The sequence below is a fragment of the Delphinus delphis genome, chromosome 17 (genome assembly GCF_949987515.2).
Source record: "Delphinus delphis chromosome 17, mDelDel1.2, whole genome shotgun sequence".
Lineage (NCBI taxonomy): Eukaryota > Metazoa > Chordata > Mammalia > Artiodactyla > Delphinidae > Delphinus > Delphinus delphis.
Genome location: NC_082699.1, coordinates 66,258,403 through 66,279,448, shown reverse-complemented (window position 1 = coordinate 66,279,448; position 21,046 = coordinate 66,258,403). Strand labels below are relative to the sequence as shown.

Sequence of the window (21,046 nt, the reverse complement as noted above, 5' to 3'; positions counted from 1 at the left end):
GCAGCAGCCGGCTCTCTCTCGGTGGTGCTAGCTCCCCGTGTGCCTCCCGTGCTGTGCAGGTCTTGCTGTGTGGAGTGCAAGTCTGTGATTAAAAGATATGTGTTTTCTAGTGTAACGGCTCCTCATGGCAAGCCGACGACTTCATCTGGTGCTCACCTGAAAAAAAAACTGCAACCCTTGAGAAAAAACTGTCTGTGGGAGACTGACTTAGAGATGGTGCCTCAGCCTGCCTCAAAGACTTGCAGAAGTCATCTTTTGTAGATTTAATTTTTGCCTTACACACCTAAAAAACCCAGCTTCCTGTATAACCTGTAAACAAATTAATTTCAGTACATATGATCTCAAATTTTCTTGTAATCATTCTCAAGCATTTCCGCAGAGATAATCTTTAGTTATTTTTAGGTCCAGCAATTGTTTCTTAATTATAAACTTATTCCGTATCACGACCTGTGATCCTAATTCCTTGGCTACTGACCCCCAAGTCTAGCTTTGGAACCAATCTTTCACAGGACTCTAAAAGAGCATTCTATAATAACACAGAAACCTATACTGTACTTGATAATGACCTGTTACTCTTTAATTGCTTTTTCATTTATGGCTCTCTACTAGACTACAAGCTCTGTGAAGGCAGGGACCAACTTCTAATAATGACTGACACATAGTGACACTCAATACCTAACTAATGAAAAATAAAAGGCAGTCAAATTTATACACCAGAGCACAGTGCTATACTTTGGCCAGAAAAAATTCCACTGCATCTAGGTATATGAGTGTTTCTGAACTCCTAAACTAGGTGAGCGTTCAACGTCTCACCTTCATTTCCTTAGGGTCTGTTTCTCTTTAACTATACATCCCTTGCTGCGTGACCTCATTCACTCCCCCACGCCAACCATATGCCGACAACGCACAAATTTCTTTATCTCCCCCCACCCCCTCCCCTGAGCTACAGGCCTGATTTTCCAACTGCCCTCAAGATATCTCTGCCTGACATAAGTGACTCAAGGTTAACGTTTCCAGAACTAAGTTTTATCTTCACCCTCCCAACCCTACTCCATTTCCCCTTCTCTGCAGTAAAGGCCTGTTTCTTGCTGCAGTTTCAAGCGAGGCTTTGGTGTCAGAAAAATCCACATTCCAATCCTAGGGATACACTGACTGGTCGTACAGCATCGGGCTTCTCTGAGTCTAAATTTTTACAACTGTCACATCGCTCGATGTTACCTACTCCATAAAGTCGGCATGATGACTAAATCAAATGATGTATTAAATTCCTTAGCTCAAATCTAAGAAAAAAAATGTCATAAAGAACCTAGGGGTAAGACGGGAATAAAGACACAGACCTACTAGAGCACGGACTTGAGGATACGGGGAGGGGGAAGGGTAAGCTGGGACAAAGTGAGAGAGTGGCATGGACATATAGACACTACCAAACGTAAAATAGATACTAGTTAATTCAGTATCTCCATAAGCTAGAAAACTTCAAAGTCATCCTTTACTTCTGATGACCCTTCTACTCCCCCTTGATTCAAATAGTCCCCAAGTTCTCTCAATCCTATGTTTAAAACCTCTCCAATCTGGGTTCGTCCTGCATCTCGGCTGACACAGCCTTCACCCAGGCCCTTGTCTTTGTCACCATTTATTTGCTCATTCATTTCCTTGCTTTAGGTCTCTCTATATTTAGCTCACACATCACAGTGACACCAAAGTCATCTTCCTTAAAACCTACATGAATCATGTCACTCCCCAGCCTAAAAACCTTCACTGGCTCCCAGAGGTACAATCCACATCCATCTACACTTCTTACGAACGGGGTGGAACTATCACTTACACAAGATGACTTGTCGGGATCTTTATATATATTTTTCACTTACTCATCACAACAATGCCATTATTTAATGAAAAAAATAAATTTGGAAAATGAGGCTATTCACTAGCCACTAATGGAAGTCAAACAATTTGCCTGTGTCTAAATCTTGTCAGAGACTGGAATTCACAATCAGGTTTGATTCTGGCCTGTATATGTGTCAGTACAATGAATTCACAACTTATCTAGAGAATGAACTCTAAAGTCAAATATAAAATAAAAGTTTCATATGACTCAAAGCCAACTTGACCATCTCTTAGAAAAGCGGAACAATTTCTCTTTCCGTGTTGGAAAGAGTGCTGTTTCTTTGGCTGATATAAGCTTAAGTAGTTGATGGGCATCACCTGTACTATTTCACTGTAGTCCTTGTCTCCATTTTTGCTGAGTGTGAACAGCTGAATCTATGTACAGCAATTGAAATATATGGCTAACAGAACACCTAGATAGAGTGCACCATAATTGAACATTATCTGTCCCTCCCAAACAGCTGGAGGGGGGCAGAGACGACTTAATTTGCACATATTAGGTGGCTAATTTATACACTTGGAAAAAATTAACCTCCTCTTCTTTATCTTACAGTTCACCTCCTTAAAGAATCATCACTGATTTCAAAATAGCTGAATATGAATTAAGAAGCTGATTGCGTAGGTCATTATTTGGTCTCACAAATTGCAAAAGAAATGATCTCATTCCCAACAAGACTTCTGTTTGTCCTTTACGTTCTGCACTGCAGTTTGGTCTTGAACACTCAACCTGACTTTGGGGGTGTCCATTCAGTTGAGAACAACTTCTTTCAGAGTAAGGAGTCTGAGTTCCCACAGGTTCCTGTGAGTCAAAGCTGAACTGCAGGTTCATGGGTGGGGACGCCTGCTCTGAAAGCTGCCTCATTTTCTGGTCTAATGTGGTTAGGAACAGGAAGTTGAACCTTTGGTATTTTGGGTTTTGATTCTACCCTGCCCTGCCCTTAAAAAGCATTCACTCAGGGCTTCCCTGGTGGCGCAGTGGTTGAGAGTCCGCCTGCCGATGCAGGGGACACGGGTTCGTGCCCCGGTCCGGGAAGATCCCACATGCCGTGGAGTGGCTGGGCCCGTGAGCCATGGCCGCTGAGCCATGGCCGCTGAGCCTGCGCGTCCGAGGCCTGTGCTCGACAACGGGACAGGCCACAGCAGTTTGAGGCCCGCGTACCACGCAAAAAAAAAAAAAAAAAAGCATTCACTCACACCAGGGTCTTTAAATGTGGAGTGACCACATTTACAGCATCCATTGGAGAAACCGAAGTCGCTGGGAAGTGTGAGGCTGGAGCTCCGACATTGTGTCCTACTGCTTGGTGTCCCGGAAAAGCACTTCTGTGTGGGAGCGCTGTGCACTCCGATTCTCTGTCCCTGATTTCTGAAGTCCTTTGAAAGCACGGACACCGAGTTTCTCCCCAGTTCCTGGGCACTGGTCTTGTGGAGTGGTCAAGTAGATGCTGAAATCAGTCTTGCTACAACCAATCTGGTGGCAAACACATCCATACGCTCATTCAATTACAGCAGAGTATCATGAAGTCACACGGATTTGGGTTCCAATACTGCTCCAGGCAGCCCCCCTAGCCCCACTTAGCTCAGATTCTTCGCTGGGGACAGTGTCGTTTGCCTTACATCATCATTCTAATCTGTTCTCTCTCTCTGATCGAATCAGATAACACAGGTGAAGCACTTCTACAAGCTCTGTAAACAGCAGTTGTTGTTATAATTCCTTCTAGTTCTCACTCCATTTTGACTTTGACCTCAAAGTCTTCACAATGGTCTGTGAGGCTCTGTGAGATCTGCCCCTTGTTGCCACTCTGATCTCATTTCCTATATTGCTTCTCCTTGCTCATTCCACATGGCCCTCTTGGCCATTCCTGGAACATTCTAGGACTCTTCCTTTGCATGGACTGATTCCTCTCATTTTTTCCCCAGGTGCTCAGAGCAGTGCCTGGCACCTAGGAAACATCCAGCAGGTATGTGTTGAGTGAATGATGAATGAATAAATTGCCTTGGATGGTCAACCAATACCCCGTAGAGAATTCAAGCTCAGCACTAAATACCTCACTGAACTGCACAGGTACCGATACGTTTAGGTCCCCTTCAGAGAGAACTGGACTCTGTCCACTAACAGCGAACAAGAAACTGTCCCAAGTGCTTTCTATGAATTAGTTCCTTTAATCCTCACCCCCATTACTAGTCCTTACTTGAGCGAAAACAAAGCACTGAGAGGCGAAGGAATTTGCTGAAGGTCACCAAGGTAATAAGGGATGTAGGCTGCCTGTCAGGAGCCACTGCCTACTATTACTTTTGGCCAAGGGACCAACCTTCAGGGCTGATGACTACTTTGAATGATGCTGTCCGACTCTGGCTGATTCTACAATTCCCTTGGGCTGCCAGCCATACAGGCGGGCGATCTCCCCAGGGCCCCCTTTCCACCAGCCTGTGCCGCTGGAGTTCCAGCGCACTCCCCAGCCAATCCTGCTCCAGTTACGATGGAGGAGGTCAGGCCAAATGGGTAACGCAGACTGTTCATTTCAGGGACCAAAAGGCCCAACTGGTTTTGTTGTTTTCTTATAACTTATACTTCACAAAATCAGCTAATCATTGAGACACAGAAATGAATTTTTTCTGTAACAGTCAAATAAAGATACGATTTGAAGTCAGTGAGTCAGGACATTATTTGTCACCTGGCACGTGCTAATCCACCCTTACGACTCATCTCAGCACTCCATGCCCAGGAGGCCTTCCTGGATGAGCCCCATCCTCACGCCCACGCCCCCTCCCCCAGGCTAGATTAGGTGACCCTCCTCTCTACTCTCAAAGCACCTAGTATCTCCCTCCACCGTAAGGTGTGCTGAACTGCACTGAAACCACCTGTTCCCGCCTTCCCCACAGACTGGACACTTGAGTGCGGGGACAGTGTCCACTGCATGCTTGTCTCCGCAGTGCCTAATGACTAAATTCAACAGATGACTGTTGAACAGAACAGCGTCACTCTACTGAGATACCACGACCTCTGACATCTCTGAATCTGCCTTGTTATCTTCGATCTGGCTTGGAGTGAGATCTGAATGACAAAGCCCCTGAAGTGACCCAGTTACAGTTCAAGAAAAGCATGACTCTGGGGTCAGAGTAACAGTCTTCAAACTACATGGCATTCTCTTGCCATACACTCAAAAGTTCTCCAGCTGTTCTCGATGAAATTAATTAGCCCCTAAGTCTCCTTAAATAAATGCATAAAAGGAGTTGTGATATTTTCTCTAGGGGTCTTCCTTTCTCTTTCAAAAAAAGGCAGCACAAGGATACATTACCTCGTGATTCAGCCAACACTTATGATATACCCCCCTTAACCAAAATATTTATAACCTCCTGAGTCTCACCGTGTACAGATTTAAAATTCAAAATATTTGCAGGTGATGCTATTCATATTTTTAAAGGTTTGCTTTCAGAATAGTTCACTGGGTCAGAGTAAAGGAGCTATGAAATAGAGGGAAAAATAACGACACACTCCTTCTTACTAGCATCAGCTATTCATGAAATGTGCTGCCTTGAGTATCCACGCAGATAAATATTTCAGCGATAAATGGAGCAAGGAAGTGCATTTTAAGTATCCGAGGAACAACCCCCTTGGGATTATGAAGTCAGACTCTTTAATATCACCCCAAACTTAATCCTACCCATGCTGACTAATTCTGTAATGAATTCTGTAGTTATCAAGAAGATTAATTTAAAAAAAAAAACCCACCCTGCTTATTCTGAAGCAATGTTGACATGAGTCTCAAACCGGTGACAGCAAACCACATACCACAAAGTATTTAAAAAAAAAAAAAAAAAAGCAAAACCAAACTCACAGATGTTAAGAACCACTGGTCATGTTCAATGGTATTCCATTTAATTCTTATAATAATCTTGCCCATTTTTAGAGATGAGGAAACTAAAGTGAAGGCGGTTTAAGGAAACTCCCTGCATCGCCTGGCTTATAAGGTACTGCCGCAGGACTAGATGCTCTGGCTGAGTCAGCAGAGTCTAGGGGCTGAGAGAGGGGTTTCTGCGGCCAGAATGCCTGATTTCAAATGCCGGCTCTGACACTTACTGGCCCGGTGACTTTGAGCAAGTTTCTTAATTCTGTGTCTCAATCTTCTCATCTGTAGAAACGGGGACATCAGTAGTACGTATTTCAGAGGGCTGTGGTCAGGATTAATTGAGTTAACTTATAGAAAGTGCTTACAACAGTGCATACGGTCAGCATCATTTTTGCTCTTATCTGACTTCAAAGCCCGTGCTTTTTCTCCCACATCAACGGTTAATGTTACAAAGTACACATATTACTATTTTGAAGCATTTCATAATTGCCTATTGTAAATAACAAATAAATGTTTGTTAATTAAGATATTCCACCCTAGTTTGCACCCTGTTTCATTCCAGAAAGGTTAGTGGTGAGAAAAGCAGGTATCAGAGAACACAACATTTGGTTCAACAAAGGAAATCATTTTCACCACTTAGAACTTCCTGAAAATGGAAGGAGCTTCCTGTCCCAGGAGGTACCTCAATCAAAGATGACTACTTAGTGGAGATTTTATAGAGCAGATTAAAAAAGGGCTACCTTCGCAGGAGAGGGGGAGGGCTGGGTGAGATAAACTCTAGGGAGTCTCTTTTACACTGGAGGAGATTATTGGCTTAAAGAGCTGCCTTTTTTTTTTTTTTTTTTGAGGTACGTGGGCCTCTCACTGTGGTGGCCTCTCCTGTTGCGGAGCACAGGCTCCGGACGCGCAGGCTCAGAGGCCATGGCTCACGGGCCCAGCCGCTCCGCGGCATGTGGGATCCTCCCGGACTGGGGCACGAACCTGCGTCCCCTGCATCGGCAGGCGGACTCTCAACCACTGAGCCACCAGGGAAGCCCTCAGCAAGAGCTGCCTTTTGGCAAGCCATTTTTATAGGAATCTTACTTCAGCTACTTCATACTCAGACACACCTTGAGTAAAAAGCATGAATGGTATGAAATAGAGGCTGTTAAAAATGGGTGTGTAGGAAGCGTTGTGTGTGTGTGTGTGTGTGTGTGTGTGAGAGAGAGAGAGAGAGAGAGAGAGAGTGAATGTGAGAGATGTTAATTAATTCATTGATTTTAGGATATCACAGTAAAATGGCCCAGCGAAGTGATCATAGTAATTTAATTAAATAAGTGACTATAAATAACTTTATGCTTGCAATGACAAACAAAATGCTTCCTGAATTTTAAAATATACCCTATATTTTCTATGCAAAATAGGTAATCAGAGGTGCGTGGCTTTCTGAAGGAAAACCAGTATAATATTCTTTTTTATTCTAATTTCTTAACAGAAAAGAGCAAGCAAAATCTCTGATCCATTTTTGTTCCATGGAAGATACACCTCGCCTTTTCCTATAGAAATAACCAGCCTTGGGTTTGCCTCTCCTAAGCAGTTATTGCTCCACGTTTGTGTGCAAGAATGTGAAAGAGGGAAAAGGAATCTTAAAAGCTTTAATAAAAACTACCATGACAAAAATAAAAACAAAAAAACAAACTCTACTACAGCAAAACTCATCAATTTTCTTCCCTATTTGAGGTCTGCTATCCCATTCATTCATTCATTCATTCATATTCTCTCTCACATTTCTCCATTGCCCAACCCTCTACCCACCTCCCGCTATTTCTAGTATGTGATTTGGTTGAGGGAAGGGGGGGGCTATAGTACTCATTAATATGGCATGTACACAGGGGAAGTCGTTTGTTGGAGAGCTCAGGGTGCGAGCTCTGGATAAGGCAGGCACTAAATTTCATTAAACCTCAGTTTGTAAAATGGGGATATAATAACAGTACCTATTGCAGAGGGCTATGGAAGGAATTAAATGAGATAATCTATGTAAAGCTATAGTATACACTAGCACATAAATCAATGCTCAATGAGTGCTAGCCAGCATTATGTTTTATTACTCAAGGGCTAATTATTTGCAAAAATAAGGCTCTAAACTATAATTCTTACTTTAATAAACACTCTTTAGTTCTTCTTCTATACTTCTAAAGGCACATGGGCACGGATATGGGGTAGTTTAAGATCTTCATTAGAGGCAACAATTATCATTGGGTCATCATATGCTTAAGTTTTAGTCAAAATAATATTTTAATTAATAGAATGCTCAAAATGGAATTTACTAAAGCTTCAACAAACAAACATACCCAGCTCTCTAAATGTATAAAGTTATTACTTCCCTTTATTTTGGGGGGAGGCAAAATTCAAGCTCTGCCCATAAGCCTGGCTGATACTTCCAATCTCCCCTCCTCCACCCCAAACCAAGCTACAAAAATGCATATTAAAAGTTAAGGAACAGGGCTTCCCTGGTGGCGCAGTGGTTGAGAGTCCACCTGCCGATGCAGGGGACACAGGTTCGTGCCCTGGTCCGGGAAGATCCCACATGCCGCGGAGCGGCTGGGCCCGTGAGCCATGGCCGCTGAGCCTGCGCTCCGCAACAGGAGAGGCCACAACAGTGAGAGGCCCACGTACCTCAAAAAAAAAAAAAAAAAAAGTTAAGGAACAAATAAAGCAGAACATATGATGATATATTATGAACGGATTAATTACCCACTCATAGTTCTTTTTCTCTCCTTCCCTCCTTTGTTCCTCCCAGACCTTCTCCAAGATGTGCTAACTGGAAACAGGCATGTAGAGCCTAACGGGGAGAATCTGGATCTATGTGGTCATTCTCTCTATGGGTCAGGGAGGATGATCAGGCCATTGGGGTCTCTTTTTTTGGGGGGGGTCTCTTTTTTGGGGGATGCTTTCTGAGGGATCCTGAGACCTCTGAAGAAAGCATCCTCTCATTCTGATCAACTTTTTATTTTTTTCTTTTCTCACCAAATGGCCTTTGGGGATGTTCTTTTTAACATATCTGCTAACTGGCGAAATCAAGATGGTGAAACCCTGATACCTTCTAAGCCCCTCATTTTTTTTTCTTTGACAGAAAGACAAAGATAACCACAGCAGGAGCCTCAATAGGTAAAGAGACGAAAGGTACAACTGGTACAGAGTAAAGTCTAGGCATATAAGCAAAGGCTAAAAATCACAGTGCTTTTACTGGAAACAAGGGATATGGAAGCAACCAAAAGTCATAAAACAGTGCTTCCCCTCTTCTGCAGCCAAACCCCAATGTCATCACAGCAACATGACATTCAAGAAAGTCCAACCTATTTTAAGTAGCTTCAGGTGACAGCTTATTGGCCCACAATGAGAGACAGACTGATGGATCACAGAGGAGAAAAGTTCACTGTGCTGTGAACCACACTGCTAATCTAGACTGATAAAACCAGAGGAGACATGCATCTCCACTTTCAAGCGTTTACTGGATGACATCACACTGTGGATTTAACCAAAGTGCTGTCTAGATTATCCAGCAAATGTCACATAAGAGTACTTGAGTAGCTTAGATAAAGGTCTCAAAACACTGTGAATGAATTCATCCTGCAAAACAAATTTCCCATATGAGTTCATAATCTGAATTCCATGTCATTTCACGTTGTATTCTTCCAGGTGTAACTCAAACCCCATAAATGACATTCATCTTGCATAGAACAATGGTTTTGTTTTAGAAAGTCAAGCCAGTAATGTAAGGCAGTTTCCGTTATGTGCATAAGAAAGCATAAGATTGAAGCTTTTGTCTTAGGTTGGTAAAATAAATATTACAATATTAATCCGTCAGGGAAACACACATCAAAACAATGAGATACCAATTCGCAACCACTAGGATGGCTACAATCAAAGAGACAGATAATAACAAGTGTCGGCGAGGACGTGAAGCGATTGGAACCCTCACACATTGCTGGTGGGAGTGTAAAATGGCGTAGTCGCTTTGGAAAACAGTCTGGAAGTTCCTAAAAAGGATAAACATAGAGTTACCATATGACCCAGCATTTACACTCCCAAATACCACGAGAAATGAAAATGAAAACATATGTCCACTTGTACACGAATGTTCATAGCAGCATTATTCATAACAGCCAAAAATTAGATACAACTCAAATGACCATCAATTGATGAATGGATAAATAAAATGTGTTCTATCCCTACAATGGAATGTTATTCAGCACTAAAAAGAATGAAGTTCTGATTCACGCTACAGCATGCATGGACCTTGAAAACATTATGCTAAGTGAAAGAAGCCAGTCACAAAAGACCACATATGCGTATTTATATGAAATGGCCAGAAGAAGTAAATCTATTAAAGACAGAAAGTAGATTAGTGGCTGCCTAGAGCTGAGGGGGTTGGAGGAAAATGGGAAGTGAAGCTAATGGATACAGGGCTTCTTTTTGAAAATGTTCTCAAATTGATTGTGCTTGGTTTCACAACTCTGTGAATATATTCTAAAAGCCACTGCATTGTGTACTTTAAATGGGTGAACTGTATGATAGGTGAATTATATCCAATAAAGCTGTTAAAAAAAAGGAATATTAACACATCAGACGAAGGAAATATGGTCATCTAACTACAGCAAGGGTGACTTCTGGCACAACAGTCAGCGTGTAACCTATCAGCTAAAGGCTCAAGACCTAAATAATGGCCTTCAGAGTTTCAGAGACCTCACTAATGTTTAAGATAATCCTGCTACCTCTACAAATCAGTATCCTTGCTGATTAAGCATCCCTCCTGTTTGTATTCCCTGCAATAATTAGCCTAAAGCTTTCCACATAGTGGATGCTCAACTATGATTTATTGAATGGAATTCAAATACATTTAAAAATAACCAACTGGAGTTGGTAAATAAAAATCAAACCAAGAATGCTTTACCCTACATGGGGAAAGCCTATCGGCACCAATACAGCTATATGCCAAATTAAATCTGGGGCATCTAAAATGCAATCCTGTCTCCCAAATTTTAGTCAGTCATTCCTGGTTACAAAAAGATTCATGCTCTTCATTTGCCTGGGTTGCCTTTTCCTGAATAAAATCTGGAACTTCCTGGGCAGGGGTTACTTCCAATGTGTATTATCAGACAAGACCCCTGAGTGTACAAGGTGGGACAGTACTCTTATTTCCTATTTATTGTCAGGAAATCCTCAGGTGGTCTTTTGCGGTTGTTATTTTGGGTTTTCCTATACTCTAGCCTAGTGTTTAAGAGGATGAGCTCTGGAGCTAGTCTGCTTGCATTTAAATTCGAGTTCTGCTCCTTGCTGACATCTCTGTACCTCAGTTTCACTATTTGCAAAATGAGAATAATTGTAGTACAGGCCACAGGAATTTCTATGAAGATGTAAAGTACCTCAAATGATGCCTGGAATCTAGCGAATCTCAATAGTGTAAGCTATAACTGTAATAGAATTTAGATTTACAGAATCCCTGAAACAGAACTCAGGCATAGCTACTGTTATCATAGAGAGGAGCATATGGTATCAGATATAAGCCAGCCCTACTGGGACAGGTCAAAGTAAAACTATGGAATCTCATTCTTTCCCAAATTTCTGGCTGGGAAATGCTACTCCAGGTTTTAAGCAAGTATGACCTGCCAACAGTTAAATTTTGTTTTTCATGTTGTAAAACCCTCCTGGAGGAGATGATATTATTTGATGGGTATGTCACAATCATAATTGTGCTTTGGGCGGAAGGACGAGAACTACCACACTGTGATTAGATATGGTACTTTTCAGAATCTGTATGGTCTTCATTTTCTTCTGGATTTTCCATCACTGACAGGGAAGCACATAAGTGGCCTATAGAAGCCAATGATAATACCAGTGGTATGAAGCTTTTGAGTGACAGTTCCTAAATTCCTATTTTTTTTCTTTTTTAAGACAACTTGTTCGAAAAAATTTTAAATTTTATTAACAAAATTCTTTTGGAAATACAAAGGGCTTTTTTAAAAAAAATTATTTATTTTAATTTATCTATTATTTTTGGCTGTGTTGGGTCTTCATTGCTGCACGCGGGCTTTCTCTAGTTGCGGTGCGCAGGCTTCTCATTGCGATGGCTTCTCTTGTTGCGGAGCATGGGCCCTAGGGCCTGTGGGCTTCAGTAGTTGCGGCACGCGGACTCAGCAGTTGTGGCTCGTGGGCTCTAGAGTGCAGGCTCAGCAGTTGTGGAGCACGGGCTTAGTTGCTCTGTGGCATGTACGATCTTCCTGGATCTTCCCTGCATTGACAGGCTGATTCTTAACCACTGCTCCACCAGGGAAGCCCCAAAGGGCTTTTTCATGACATTTTTTTCCCCATGGTTCCACATATTGCTAGTGTGGTAGACACTGGGAATGTTCACCTATATCCACATTCTCCTCTTCCTCTTGGGTCCCTAACTGTATGTCTTTCCAGCCTTTCCATAGGTAGGTGTGGTACATGTGACGCAGTCCTACTCAATGAAATGTGAGTGGAAGTGATGTGCACTTCCTTGTCTAGATCTGGCCCAATCTCACTCTTTCTCCATGGACCAGCCTTAATGGAGGGGACTCAGAAGGAGCCACAAGATGGAAAGAGCCTGGGTCCTTGAGTAACTTTACGGACCAGATCCATTCTGTCCCAATCCAATCTGCATTGAACTTTACATAGGGAAAAATACACAGTAATAAGCCACTGGGGTTCTGTAGCTGTTTATACAGAAGCACCTGTTAGTTACTCTAATTAATATAGCTAGGTAAAGGCTTTGTTAGTTATTGTTTAGGGGAGCTGGTTTGCTTCCAGAATAGTTCTTTCTCTGTTAAATACTGGCAACAAGCATACTAATAAAACACATTTCCTACATCCCTTCTCCTTTAGTCTCTTTTACTATCACTAAAATCACTGGATACAATCTTTCAGTCATATCCACAAAACACATCCTGGTGTTTTGTGGATATGATTGAAAGATCATCATCTGATCCTGCCAGATTCTTCTTTAGAGAACATGTCTTTTGCATTGGATTATTTGTAATCTTAATCCAGATCTCTTTGCAGAGCTGGCCAAAGTATATCTCTAATTGTGCACTTGATTAATCACTCACCATCTCAGAGAACTGTTTTATAATTATATCAAGTTCTGAGTTAGCAGTTGAACAATCACAAATTGTCAAATAAAAATTAAAAGCTATCAGCAAACACTAAGCACATTTATTTATAATTCTTCACATAGTTCTTTATAGCAATCTTTTAGTAGCCCATGTATTTAATATAAACCACAATTTCTTTGTGTGTATTAAAGTTATAAATGGAACGAAATGTAAATGGAATCTTTTATGATTATTGTCTCCAGCCTCTTGGGATGAATAAACAAAGTTGGTATATAGCTACTTTGGGTTTTAACACCATCAACGACCTTCTGAAAGTTTCTATTCTTGCTCACTAACTACTCCTTTCTCTCTCTCCCCTTCTTAAAATGTTTTTAATGCTTTTACTACCATATAGCTTTTTATTTGCTTGTTTGCTTATTGCCTGCTTTCATTACCAGACTGTAATTCCCATGAAGGCAGAACTTATATCTGTTTCTGTTCATCCAGTAAATATTAACTGAATGCCTATTGTCAGGCATTGCTCCAGGTACTAGGATTAAACATAACTGAAGATTAAGATTAAACATAATTAAGATATAGTACCTGGCCTCAAGGTGCATATAGTTTGGTAGAGGAAACAGGCAATAAGCTTATAAATGATATATACTGGGATGAGTGCTACTATGTTGTACTTTTCACTTCATGCTTCCTTGGTTTTGGGTCCTAGTCAGGGTTGTCTGTCTAGCCCGTAATGGCCCATCCTGCCTGAGAATTGCCTCTTTCTGCATTCATATGGGTGCCAAGGTAACCAGGTATGTATCACATGGCTCTGTCTCCTTGACCACAGTGAACTTCTGGCCTATGCTATATAGAACAACATCTCTCTTCTAAGAGTCTGGAATTGGAACTGAGAGATTCTAATTCAGTCTGAGCTCTTCAGCTGAACTGAAAGAGGATATATGACTTAGAAGGCTATGCCGTGGCCATCTTCCGCCAGATGGCCAGGGAAACTGAGAAAGCTAGTCTAGAGAGAGAGAGAAAAAAGAAGCAAGTCATGTAAAGCAGTAGAGATGGGAGATTTTATGGTCTGAGGAAGACCTAAAGAGCCCACTTCATATTTTGGTTCTCATCCCTTTTCCCATGAAACACCCTTACTTCCTTGTAGCTTTTTTTTTTTTTTCACTAAAGCTATTTTGTGTTAGGGTCTTTTGCTTTCAATCATGTCTTAACTGAGACATTTCTATTTAATATGAAATATTAATATTCTATTTAATCTCATTCATTTTCATAGCATAAGACATAGGAGCTATTCTCCAAAAAAGTAGATTTTCCCCTATGTTATACACAATGCATCTGTTGGATTTTAATACTTACGAATGCTAACAATGCTTCTAAGGTGTTTGCCTAGAAGTTTCCCATTTTCCTCACCAGTGATTTTAAAAAGTAGGCTCATTTCCATTCAAGGGCAGAACATCAAAGGCCAACATTCTTTAAACTCTGTGAAAAACACTATCACATGTGTACACCAGCTTTTGTGGCTAGTTAACATTCAGGGCAGAAAATAATTCTTCTTATAAACATCAATGGTGTATTTGTACTCATAAACAAAAAGGCTTTGATAATGAATGTTTTGATTTAAGCTCAGTAGTTGATCAGCTAGTCTGATTAACAACTGTTTACTGGAGACACCAGAATTTGAACACACCTAAAATACATGGCTTTAAGGTCTTACTCAAGAAAAGAAACTTAAGCTTTGTATTTGGGGCAGGGGGATATGCAGGGAAAGGGATGGATATACTTGAGAGATTTCAAAACGGCACACCCACAAACATCTACTTTTAAAGTGTATTCTCTCATTATTCCTCAGAGATACGTCAGGCACTGTGAACGTTAAGGAGTAAGACTTGGTCTCTGTCCTAAATGAGCTCACCGTTTACTGGGAAAGATGGACAAGGAAACAGGAAACCGTAATGCCCTCTGCTAAGTGCCATGCTAGACATACCAGCACAGATGAGAGGCATCTAATCCACCCTGAGGTCGGCCTTTGAGCTGAGCCCAAGAGAATAAGCAGGAGCCAGGCAGACTACGAGTAGAGGCACAGACAGATGTGCTAAGAGAAAGGAGCATATAAAGTTCATGTACAAGGCAAAGATGGGGGAGAGAAGAGGGTCTACATGTTAGTATCCAGTAGTCCTGTAAGAGCTGCACGAACAAGGTGCTTGGGATAACTGTCTATATTTTCCTCCAAAGCTCCTGTTCCCAATGCTGTTCACGTGTTCCGATTGCTCTAGAAAGTTTGATTCAGTTCAACAAATATGTATTGAGTCCTTAGCAAGTTTTAGGTTGTAGTCTCTGGGGGCATGATGATGAATAAGACTAGGGAATCGTATTTGTACTAAAGAAGCTCAGCCTAGTGGGGAAGACAGATAAACGGTATCTGGAGAGTGTTAAGACAGATATGTACATAAAGTAAAGGGGCAATAAGGCTTATAATGGGTCTTTAAGAATGAGTAAGAAGACACTAACCACGTTAACAATAATAAAAACAAAAGTGAGAGAAGCATTTCAGACACAAGGAAGAACATAAGACAAATGCCAGGAGAAAGGACCAGGGCATAGGGAGAGAGCAGATTTGAGAAATGATCTAGGAGGCAAAATAATTGAGATGTAATTACTGGGAGTGAAGGAGGGGAGCTGGTCTATTAAGACTCAACGTTTTTTACTTGAATTGCAGGAGGAAAAGCTGATTTTTGAAGATAAAAGGCCATGTTGAAGCTGCAGTGCTGCGTCACCCAAGTGGAGAGAAGGGTAATAGGGCAGGACTTTGGCTGGAGATGTCACCCGGCAGCATAAAGGTGGTGGTGGTGGGGGTGACAATAACTGAAATAACACAAGGGAAGTCAGTAGAGAGGGCGGCAAGCAGCCAGAGACACAATCCTAAAAAATATTATTTTAGTTGAAGGCAGAGGGGTCAGGAAGCTCAACAAAGGAGATGAAGTAAGAGGCAATGCACTTCTAGCAGCATTAAGTCGTCAGCATTAAGATTTGAAACGAAGCAAAGAAACTCAGTAAGATACAGACTAAAAATCCGTGCAATCTGCAGGTTGCTGGAGATTTGTGCACTGGCGCGGTGGAGGAGACCAGGTTGTCGTGACAGAGGAGTGAAAGAAGAGAGGAAGGGGCCCCTGGGTACTCAGACCACGCTTTTAAGCAGCTCGCTGGAGAAGGGGAAGCAATGGAAGATGCATCAGCAAATGCAGGATGATCTCGGCCTCTCTCTCTCTATCAATCATTGTAAAGGTAAAGATGGAGAGACTCGAGTGGGTCCCCAGGCTGAGAGGAAAGCCGGCAGAGACGGAGAGACTAATGATACTGCGGAAGAGACATAACTGAAGGAAAAGGTCCCGGAGGAGAAAGTTGTCCTAATTACGTAATCCATGTTAACAAATTTTAGCTTCTAACTGTCTCTAGCCGGGAGAGTTGTCAAGCAATATGTCGTAGGGTCAGGCATCTGTGGGAAGCAACAGATCAGGCGTGAAACAGTGACACTGGGCTTGAAGCAACATCAGAGAGCAAGAGACAAACTCTGTATCTTATCAGTCTGAAAGTTTCTTACATGCTCAATAAAGCCCTACAGAGAAGCACTCAGGTAGTGAGAGGAGAGAAAGTTTACCTCATCGGTGTCTCCTGAAGTTCTGGGATACACAATGATAACTATCCCTCCATCCAGGGGATTACAGTCACTACACAAACATGATTTTGTTAGGAGGTGAAGGAGTCAGATCTCAGTCTCAGCTTTGCTAGAAACTACTGACTTTGGAGCAATTTCTGTGTTCTAGGCCAGGATGATGCTGTAGCCCAGAATGTGAGGCTTAAGCACGTTCTTAGACATGAAAGTGTCTTATAAAACATAATGCTCTATGCAAATATACGGTGCATGAGGTACATATGATGATGTTATTTGGAGTCTCTGAAAATTGTGCAAATCTGGAAGAGATCGCCCATTGAATAGTTTTTGTCATTACCACTGTAAAGTCATGTATCAATACAAAGGAAAGTAACTGTTAAAGCAAAGACCTTCAACTTTTGCTGATGATTAATTCCTTTTGATTTTCTGGTAGCTCTGTGATTCTGAGAACCAGAAGGTTAGGGAAGGGAAGTACAAATTAGTTACTCCAGGCACTGGAGGGTGGGGAAACTAGTGCTACTAGTGGCAGGGTGTCTGGGGTCAGCATACAACAACAGGCAATGGAGACTGTACAAATAAGACTTCAAAGTGCATCTTAATGGTTAATGGCTCAAATTTTAGTCAAGACAGAGCTGGGTTTGAATCCTGGCTCAGTCACTTATTAACCATATAATCTTGGACAATCCAACCTCACCGAGCTTCAGTTTCCTCATCTGTAAATTGGGATAATAACATCTACCCTTAGAACGTTGTAATAATTAAACACAACACTGGGTAAGTATCTATGTAAGGGTGTGTGTGTGTGTGTGTGTGTGTGTGTATGTGTGTGTGTGTGTGTATGGAATTCCTGGCATATTGTAAGTGTTCCATAAATAGTAGCTATTATATTGGACCTGTTGTTACAGGTTTCATAGAATCTTGCATTCTTTTCACATATAGCTGTTTGGTTTTTTTTTGCGGTACGCGGGCCTCTCACTGTTGTGGCCTCTCCTGTTGCGGAGCACAGGCTCCGGACACGCAGGCTCAGCGGCCACGGTTCACGGGCCCAGCTGCTCCGCGGCATGTGGGATCTTCCCGGACCGGGGCACGAACCCGTGTCCCCTGCATCGGCAGGCAGACTCTCAACCACTGCGCCACCAGAGAAGCCCCACATATAGCTGTTATTTATTGATACTTACTAAGAGTAAGTAAGTACAAGTACAGTGTTATCTAAGCCTCCATCTTTAAAGTATAAAATCTACTATGTCACTTAAACACTCTGTTGAGAGTAAAAACTGTATCTATCTTTTTTTTCTCTGGCTCCTCGGGGTGTAATAAATTACTCAGCACAGAGTGGGTATTTAAGAAATATCTGTTGAAGGAAGGAAGGAAAAAAGGAAAGAAAGGGAGGGAGAGAGAAAGAGAGGGAAGGAAGTAAGGATGTTGAGAGTTGCTAACTCAGGTGCTATAAAATTCAAGGGCTGAGAAAAATAGAAACAAGGCATTCTTGAGCTATCCAATGTGATGAAAAATAGCTTATAAAAAGCTATGTTCTTGGGCTGATGTGATTATTTTTACTCCTCTAAGCTCTGGTATTTCTCTCCATCTGGCAAATGGGAATGGACCAGTTATATTTCAAGTTTGCTACCTTAAGCAAAGATTGCTTAAGATAAATATTTGGTGCTTTCCAGAGAAAATCATACCATTTTAGTTCTAGGTTATTTTAATGATAGCTCCTTCAGATCTAGTTCCATTGATACTTCGTAGTACAGCATAGACATACATTTGACCCCAATTCCAACTATATTTAGAATCCTTTTCACATGGCATCGTTCAAGCAGATGTGAGGCCAGCTGTTGCTATTCTTTCCTAGAATCTTACCGATAGGGAGATTTCAGTAAGATTTTTAAAAATAAATTACACAGGTGTTATCTCTGAGCCCATTAGCACATTAGCTATAAAAAGAATATGTACAAATGAGGCTCTCTTTCCACAAGCTCCAAGACGGGAACAGGGTTTTCACTGTTCTGATCTATCTAGCCTCACTTGGTTGTATTAAGCTATTTTTTATTTTTCACAAAACAAAAAGAAAGTGCTCCCTGGACTGTGGTACTACACTTTTTGTTGCTGTTGTTGTTAGTAGTTACACTAGTATTATCACAGAATAAAGTGATGCAGGAAAGTCTTCTCTTTAGATTCAGATTCAAGTCACATCCATTGAGCATGGCACAGAAGCTCTGCAGGTGCCCCCATATCCACTATGTCATTTTTTCCCCAAGACATTTAAGGATATCAAAACAAACTTGAAAGCTGTCTTCAAAAACGTGGGAAGTCAGAGAGACAGCTGAAATCCTAAAAACAACTGAATCTAAGTATCTTGGGGGTGGTACAAAAATCACTGGTTCAACAGTTCCGGATATGGGTGGAATCTCTAATCCTGTTTCCTCATTTCTGAGACAAGGATTGGTTGGTCTCAATATACTGAGCCTCTGCCAGACCTCTCATGCCCTCATGTGGATTACAGCCTTGGCTCTGCATCTTCATGTCATCCTCAGTCTTAGGCACAGTTTGGAACTCTTCTAAAGCAAGTTGAATAAAGGAGTTGTGAGGTTTGGGGAAATATTCTCTCAAGGGGGTATTTTTTTACAAAGTGGAAGTACCCCAAAGTAAAAAAAAAAAATTTTTTTTTGAAAACTAGGCAAAATCGGCCTTGGGTTCCCTTACGATCTACACATGGATTGTGCTGTGTCCCCTCCCCATGCTGTTATGTGGACGGCCCTTTCCCACTATGAAATAATACTTGTCATCTGTGTATGTGTTATAATACATAATTACATTTAATCTTCACATTATCCTAATCTTACTGATATTCACAGAGGTTGACTGATTTCTAGTTGGTCACAGCTACTGAAAGAGGCAGAGTGGGTGCCTAAACACAGTTCTCTTGATTCTGAGTTCAGTGCTTTTCAAATTAAATACAACAATAGTAGCAGCAGTTAATAATTTACTACGTGTCAGGCATTGTGCTAAGAGCTTTACGTATAACATTACCTTATTTCATCATCATAATAACTTGGTGATATAGATGGTATTACGATCCCCACTTACAGATGTGTAAAGTGAGACCACAGAGAGATTACAGAATATGCCCAAGGTCACACAACTATCAAGATGCACAATCAAGATTCTAATTCAGGTAGTTTGCTTTATGACTTGCTCTTTCAACAGCTATGCTAGATGGCCTTCCTACAACGGCATAGCTGCCCTCATCAAAAGTGTTCTCATAATTTCCATCCATAATGTAGGTAAAAATTTTGCAAGAAGGAGAGTCCGGGGCTGCCTCACACGGTTCTACACTGGGGCTCCAAGTCCTACGTAACACAGGTCTCCTGCTCTTGCACAGAGGACAGACACTTTGAAGGCGTGGGCTGTAGAGCACTGCTGTCATCATTGTCAGTGCCTGAGCACAACGTATGATCTATAGACGATGCATAGTAACTGTGTGCTGAGTGGAATTCAATGGAAATTACCAAGTCTTCATTGACATACCGAAGTGCTGACTTTCTTAGGGTTATATCTGTGTTTTAAAATTAAGAGACAAAAGCCCCAAATCAACAGGGTAAGTTCTGCCTCTCAAACCAAGGAAATTAGTGAAGCAGAGGTAATACGCACCAATCACATACTGCCTGCAGACAAGTTTTGTTCGGCTACATATTCCTTTTAAATTTCCAATCAACAGCCAGTATTTAAAAATTAAGAGATTTCATTGAAAAGTCCCAATTTTCAAATTCTCTAGAAAAACTGCAAATTCTGCCACTAACTGGGCATCTATTCTCTAGCTCGCCAATTTCAATGGGACCAGCTCTACCCATTTACTTTCCTCCTTGGCCCCTATAGGGTCCTGAGTTTGTAAACTGTGAGCTAGATAGAGTGTGAAGGAAGATTTGGAAGGGCATCAGAGCCTTCTAAGATTCTAAATCACCCTTTTGATATACCCAACAGACTACTCTGCCGGCCTTGCTGTAAAGTACATTGAAATTTTAGTCATTTAGTGACTGAGATTTCATCTTTGCTGCAGATAATCCGACAGCTCTCTCTCCACTTAGTTTCGTTGTCTCCAAAACTAGAATGTCTCCAGCGTTACGGCACCATCACAAAAGTTACAAATTGGGCTAGCGTCCTTTCATTGGCTCCAGGTCAAATGGCCCATGCTGTTGTTTTGCAGTGCTCTGCACAGTGTGGGCAAATAGCTAACTATATCTCACTCACGTGTTTTAAGGAAGAAAGGCTGTCACCGGTCAAAGCTCCGATTCTTTTTTAAGGCCACCTTAATCTGCTTATAATTGTCACATGGGTTATAGGCAAAATGTTGACATTTGCACTTACTGACCCCTTCTGGGTGGGCAGGATTTTCTTCCTGAAAAATTCTGTGGTCTCTGCAGTTGTGCTACTATTTAGGAAGACTGGAGCTTAGTAGAGCAGCAGCCAGGGAGGCAAGTATGCATTTGAGAAAGTCTTAAATTAAACATGTCTATTCAATTCAAATA

At 41.6% G+C, this 21,046-nt stretch overlaps 1 protein-coding gene across 3 annotated transcripts in view; it reads right to left on the bottom strand.

The window, feature by feature from the left end:
- The window catches only part of NSMCE2 (NSE2 (MMS21) homolog, SMC5-SMC6 complex SUMO ligase), a 224,505-nt gene that overhangs the window by 50,789 nt on the left and 152,670 nt on the right, over nucleotides 1–21,046 (bottom strand). The window contains exon 6 of one of the 3 annotated variants that reach the window (XM_059995185.1): nucleotides 7,898–8,390. The exons of the other annotated variants lie outside the window; for them this stretch is intronic. Within the exon in view, the coding sequence (XP_059851168.1) occupies nucleotides 8,091–8,390 (300 nt within the window). The 3' untranslated portion in view covers nucleotides 7,898–8,090. Of the gene's footprint in view, nucleotides 1–7,897; nucleotides 8,391–21,046 lie in introns of those variants that run through there. 3 annotated transcript variants of the gene reach the window in all.